Here is a 6893-nt window from a genome sequence, read left to right as displayed (position 1 = left end):
GGGGGGGGGGGGGGGAGGAGGATGCTGTTTAAGGGGAGTTATGTGCAAACGCATCGCTACGGAAATAGAAGCTATCGCGCATCAACCAAGTGCATCAAGTGGCACTCCGCGTCGAGAGAGGAAGAGAGAAGGGGGGAACACACGGACGTGCGCTCCGATAAAGCAAAAGCGATAAATCGTGTATCGGAGCGGCAAGGATGCAGCCACGACGACGGTTCCCGCTCTGAAAGGCGGGCGGTAATGAATTTAGCCGGTTTGCCCCCGACGGTTTTCTCTCGGTGGGAACTCGCGCGGAAAACTCGATCACGATTACGTAAGCCTCGTCACTTACAAACAGGGATCGCTGATCGTTGCCGCCGTACTTTGCTATATATCGGCTAACCGTATCGACGATGCAGATTGCATTCCGATACGCGAAGCCACGAATGAGAGGCAGGAAGAAAGGGGGAGGACGTGTAATCATTGTTGCACGCTCGCTCGGAATGATCGGCGAGAGAGGCGTGCGCACACGTGGTGTCGATACACCCCCCGCTGTGGGTTGCCGTTCTTGTGAGCCTCTCGCCGCTCTCGTAACAATCGTACGCGAGTCCACGAATACGAACTTTTTGGAATTTTTTTGAATAAACAAGCGATCGACGTTAATATTCAACGCTGAGTAAGGTGACGCGAGCGTGCTTCGTCGATAAATATTTATGGACATGGTAAATTTTCGCGATACCGACTCGTCATCGGCAAACGCAGCCGTAAATGGCGCTTAATTTGTTTGACTTGAGAAGAGAGATAAAAGGCGGTAGCGTGTTATCACAGGGCCACAATTCAATTATTAATCGGAGCGTTCAATTACTTTCACGAGCTCCGTCTCTCCTCGCTTCGACGAAGGATCGAGGATATCTTTATTTTTCATTTCAGTGAGCAACGCGTCATTTAATTTGCGAAACAGAAAAATTTTTAGAATAATAATAGTAATAATAATAATAGCTTTATTGCGTGCTATCTGATTGTGTGCGCTGTATAGTCAGTCACGAAAAAGTTGCAACACTTTTTTTTATGAGTTTCGCAACGCCAATCCAATAGGAAAATGTATTTCCTGAGAACAGAGTTGGGTATTATTCGAATAAATTGTTGTTAAAACTTATTAAAAAAATGTTGCGACTTTTCTGTAACTATCCGAGTCGAAATTTTTAATTCTCGGGGACATTAAATCCTCAGGGGGAAAAAACTTTCTATTTGTAGCACGAAAAGGGCACGCATTGGAAACCTTTGAAAACTTAATGTAGAACTGAATTAGACTTAAAATAGGATTAAAATTTCAATTCGAATAGCCATACTACAAATCTTGATTTAGGCGGCACGCAATGGGCGAGGTAAAAGCATAAGCTTATATTTGGCTAACCCCGAGATTAATTAAGTGTAAGAAGGCGGTATCGCGATGTGGAAAATTGAGTAAGATACACATTTGAAAATTAGGATATTAACTTCAATAATTAGATGCACGCAGTTCTGTAGAAGAAATGTAAAGAGCAGTTGAGTAAAAGATATTGTTTAGTAACGAATTGTAAATGCGCATGAAATCTGGAGACCCGATGTCGCGGAAAGGAAATTATCAGAAGTACTGTTTTATAGTGATAAGTAATTTTGCATACCTGGAAATATATTATCGCCTCTCGGCTTCTTGACTCAGCATTTTGGCTGTTTCGTTGCACAAGACACTCACTGACACTGACATACAATTCTGATCGGAGAGACGCGTATTAACTAACGCGATGCCGACGAGTGCTCGATTGAATTCTTCAGTAGTTGACGAAATATTTTAATCAGCCGACGGGAATTGCAAATAACGAGACACCGAGACACGGATTCCGATGCGTATTTCGCTCGTCGACATAATGAGAGGAAACGGTCATGAGAAGGCAGCATACAACGCAGAAAAAAAACCAAAACAATCGGTGAATGAAAAGCAAAACTATTTTTCCCGGTCGCCAACACCTCCCGTTACCCACCGGTCAATGACGCGTACATAAACAATTTCGGTGACTGAGAATTCATAATAAGAAACGCTATCAAAATATTCCATCAAACTTTCGGTACAGAGAAATGATCAAGTTATCATAATAAGCACGTGATCATTAGTTAAGGTTGCGCGTATCCGATCAACTCGTGTTTTCGTACGGCACATCACTGAGCGCTTGACCACGATAACGGCAAAGAGCAGATTTCAAAACGGATCAAACGGTTTTTTCAATGAAAATTTAAGACTTGAGCTTTGAGCCTTAAGACGTAAGAAATCGGTTGATCAAGTTGAATGTGAGAAGAATAATCGATCGTGATTGGCAAATTTCTCACGGCTTAAGGCTTGAAACTTGAAGTCCTGCGCTTTAAATTCTCACTGTAAACATCGTTTTATAGGATGCAAAAATTAAATAAATTATCGAATATATATTGCTCGGGATGAAACAGTTAAATAGCTCAACTATTGAAATCATTGGACGAGTAATTTCTTCTAATTCTATCCATGCAATATGTAAAAGTTGACCGATCAATAAAGTATTATTATTATTATTATTAAATAATCCCTAGGTACGTCCTTTTTTAAGCCTCAACGACGTTACGCAGTTTCCAGCCCCGAAGACTGCAACGTTATGCTTCAAGATTCTCTCAACGAGGTTTGCAGGGTTGATAAGAAAGTAAAATTTCGAGCCGGGAAGCCACAGGGTACGCGGCGATAAAGTATGCATACTTCGCGCTACGAAGTTTACGTAACGAATTATACGGTAAACGAGTCCTTCGCGCTCCTACGCAAAGGACGAATCGAATTACGAAACCGAGAAAGAGAGAGAGAGAGAGAGAGACGGTGAGACGCGACAAGCTCGCGACGTGTCTCGGATAAATTCGCTATTATTATCAAACACGACCTATCATAACAAACAGCTCAAGTTGCGCGATTTCGCCAAGAATTCAGGCGCGATTCGAGGAGCCACGGCGTGATGTCGCGCTGCCCGCTTAATTTCCCGATTGCTTTGCTCTTTATCCTAAATCAATTCGTCCTGCGCGGACAATAATCCTAATTGGGGGACGAGGTGCGACAGACAGGATTTCCTCCCGAGCGGTTGGAATTTGCACTATTGTTTGCAGATTGCCATAGTAACCAGTAATCTGGATAATGATACAATACGGCAGAGGGGACTCGCTGGTTGTTACGCCTACGTGCGGTAACATAACGGAGCTCGCGTGCGATCTAAGCCGAGAATAGAGACCCCGAGAGCGGAGTTACACACGCGAAATCCGGCGCGCGCTAATCGCGAAATATTAATCATTTCACAAAGACACCATTCTGCCGCGAATAGATCGAAAGTTCTCGCGCGGGACAAAAATAGCCGGCCGATCGAAATACTCGCCGATACAAACCCGCCCTTTTCGTTCTGCGACTTCGATCGCAATATATAAATAAAATCTATTTATACGGTTCATGCGGTAGAAATGTAGTGCAGACTACCGAAATTTAAGTCCTGATCTAATTTAGTTTAGGGGGTTCCAAATAGGGAAGTTATTGAAGACCGTAGAACGGAAACTTGGAATTTGTTGCGCTAAAATAGCTGCAAGAAAAACGTTATATCTTGATTGGGATCCCAAGTGACTCAGTTACTAGGCAGAAGTTGATAAAAAAATGCATGAAATATCTAGCAAGGTTGTGCAATTTCAGTTGTCATCAAAACTTCGAGCGCCGAATAAATAACTCTCTCTTCCTCCTACGACCATTATATTTGAACGGCGAAAAACGTACTTTTTGAAAGAGACGGAAGTTAAAAACGCGCACACACAGAAAGAGACTCACCGTCTTGGAGGACAGGCAGGCGTCGTTGAGATAGAGATGATGCGTCTCCCAGCGCCTGAGGAACTTGCTCGACAGGATCTTCCTCACGAGGGTCCGGGTGTGGTTCAGGTAGCACACTTGTATGTCGCCCTCTTCGAGCGGCTTGAACCTCGGCCCCGCCGGACCGGGGCTGGAACCCGCGCTCTGCCTCTCGAGGTTCGGGCAAGATCTGGCGACCGGCAGACAGCCGTCCTCGGGCTTCAGCGAGTCGATGCCTGGGCTACCGTCCTCGCCGTAGGAGCTGCGGGTGTCGGCGGGCGGCGACTCCGCGCTGGAGTCGCGCATACTCGACGACAGCTGCGGCGAGCTGGTGCTGGTGGTTTCCTGGCGCATCGCGCCACCGTTCACCGACAGGAAGTCGTAGTAGGGAACGGTCGAGGAGGCCAGGCCGACGGTGGAGGCCGCAGCCGGGCTGGACGGCAGGGAAGCGTCGCACTCCTCCTCGTCCTCCTCGGGCTCGCTGAAGCCGTTCTCCAGGGACGGTATGTCGCCGACGGAGACGGTGGTCGGGTTCCTCGAGGAGGCCGACGACTCGCTGGCGGGCGAAGGCGAGCCGTTGGTCGAGTTGGAGGAGGAGTCGTTGGAACGGAGGCGCAGCAGGAGCTTCCGCCGCCACCTGCAGCCGTTGGACTTCTTCGACGCGTTGTTCCCGTTTAAGACGACGGTGATGCCGCTCGGCGAGGTGAGAGCGTCCGTTCCGGGTGGGGACAGCGGCTCGGGGTCCAGGTAGTCGGCGCGGATCCCCGGCAGGGTGTCCGTGCTGCTGCCTCCCGACATCGAAGCCTCCTGGTCGATGTACCTGATGGAGGAGGAGTTGGAGCCTTCGCTGGTCGCCTCGGAGCCTCGTCTGCCGGTCGGCGACAGGATCGCGTTGACCAACGACGACTTGGACAGGGACGCGGTGGAGCCGACGCCGCGCGACGTTCGCGTGAACGGGCTTTGGAAGCAGAACATTCTTCTCGGCGAGGCACTGGCGGGCTCCCTGTCTAAGTTGTGATTAGAAGCGACGCGTGATAAAAAAAAAACGTGTTGCCCCGGCTGTGTAAACCTGTATTCGCGCTCTCTCTCTCTCCGAGTAAACCGAGATAATCCCTTCGTCGCGACGCGATACCTATCGGCCGATACTAATCCGTCTGATCCCTCGTGCGCGATCCCCCCGCACCACCCTCTCGGCTGGGGAGACGGCACTCGCCGATATCTCGCCGTCCCAACGTAGTGTTTCGTTGCCGAACTCTCTCTCAGCCACTCATTTTTTGCGCACACGTTGGAACGCGCCGCGACACATCTTCGGGGGCTGCACGCGCGCGCGCGCGCTCTCGTACCGTTTCACAGCAGGACTACCCGCAAACTATCGCGACTCGCACGCCGAAGGAATAGGATCTGCGGAGGAGGCTTCGGTGGATGATCCAGGGAGAGAGAGGAGAGAGCGCCGTTTCCGACGTGATACGTCTGACACGACCGGAGGGGGGACGGACAGGTGGGGACACGAGAGAGAGGGCGTCGCGGCGCGCAGCGTCTGGCGGTCGATCGATGACTAGTCGCGAGTTCGCGCGTCCGCTCACTCTCGGTCCGTCGTTTCTTCCTCGTGGGGGTGCGGATCGGCCAGTTGCCCCTCGTGCGATCGATCCTCCGGCTCACTTGCACGTTTCACCGTCCGTGACGAGGGGAACTAGGGTCTTCTTTCGCTCGGGCGATTAGATAACGCGCTTATCGCCGATTTCTTCACCTTTACTGCGCGCGCGATCTCTCTCCCCCGCGAGAAGTTCGGGAGCCAATTCACAGCTTGGCAGGCTCTCAATATGGACGGAGACCTCGTGATCCTCGCGCGAGCTTCCTCCTCCAGCGGACGCGTGCGTGGCGCTCGACCGACTGTCCTTCCTCCAGGTGCGCACGCCTTCGATCTTCGGTCTTTCGCGGTCACCGTTCGAGAGAGAGAACCGGCCGTGCTCCACTGACGCAAGCGGCCTCTCTTTTTCTCTCGCTCGTCCCCCCGCTCTCCTCCGAAAGTACGCAGCGCGCGCCGAAATAAATCGCCACGCTCGTCCACTCGCGGATTTTCCCTCCGACGACACTTTTCCTGCCTCGTGTTATCACGAGGGGACCGCACTTCCCGCTCGTCGCCGAGGAGGAACTTCCACGCGCTCTTGCTCGTTATTTTCGAGTCGACGTCTTCCTCTTGGCGAGAAGCGGGACCTTCGCGAGATTTTCCCTCAGCAGGCGGAAAGCGAGGAACGTCTCCTCAAGAGAGAACATTAAGACGTCTTTTAGATGCTGTGTTTCCATGTTCTTTCGTAGGTTTTCTTTTTACTCGGACGGGCCTGTCTCGCGGGTTTACGATCTCCCCACGAGTTCGGGGCGCGAGAGAGATGTCCGCGCGCTTCCCCTTGACCCGCACCGCGGCATTTATAAACGGCGATTTCGTCGACGGCGCTATCGCGTGCGCGCGAGGTGAATCTAAATTGAAATCAATCGCGATAGTGCACTTTCGGATTCGGTACCGCGCCGAGGACAGGTCTTATTTTTACACCCGCGAAAACAGCGCGCCTCCTCCTCGCCGCCGCTTTCTCCTCGCGGCTTTCTACCCGGGTTCCTCGCGCGAGAACGCCTCCTTTACGATTACTATTCGAATGTATTTTTCCCCCTCTCCTCGCGGGAAGAGGTTTGACGTCAATTCCTCGATATAAAATACAATTTCAGCGGAATTCTCGCGAGGCGGCATGCACCACCGCGCGCGTCGGTCACGCAACTGTAAAGCGCCGGCCGAGCTCGATAATAGCGGCGTACGCTCCGGGTACGAATGGTGGACGTACCCGCCTCCCAGCGAACGCCGCGATAACGGTGTCCACGCGCTCCTAATCCGTCGAATCGTGCCCGAACTTCAAATCACTCTCGATCTTGAGTCCAGCTCTTCGCGGGTGGATCACAGCGTGGAGAGCGAACGAGCTTACAAAATGTTACCAGCGCGACGAATATCGATCCAACGTGTAGGAACGCCGGCGGTGGTGGATGCGACGTTTTATCG

General features: G+C 51.2%; 1 protein-coding gene across 1 annotated transcript in view; it reads right to left on the bottom strand.

Moving 5' to 3' along the window:
- Positions 1 to 6791, bottom strand: part of LOC106741911 (C-Maf-inducing protein-like) — a 42410-nt gene extending 35619 nt beyond the window's left edge. The window contains exon 1 of the mRNA XM_014614344.1: positions 3833 to 6791. Coding sequence (XP_014469830.1) covers positions 3833 to 4825 — 993 coding nt within the window. The 5' untranslated portion in view covers positions 4826 to 6791. The remainder of the gene's footprint in view (positions 1 to 3832) is intronic.
- Between the last annotated feature and the right edge of the window lie 102 nt (positions 6792 to 6893).

The sequence above is a fragment of the Dinoponera quadriceps genome, unplaced genomic scaffold (genome assembly GCF_001313825.1).
Source record: "Dinoponera quadriceps isolate SergipeBrazil2010 unplaced genomic scaffold, ASM131382v1 scaffold458, whole genome shotgun sequence".
Taxonomy (NCBI): domain Eukaryota; kingdom Metazoa; phylum Arthropoda; class Insecta; order Hymenoptera; family Formicidae; genus Dinoponera; species Dinoponera quadriceps.
Note: the sequence above shows the minus strand (reverse complement) of the source record. Positions and strands in the feature narration are given on the sequence as shown.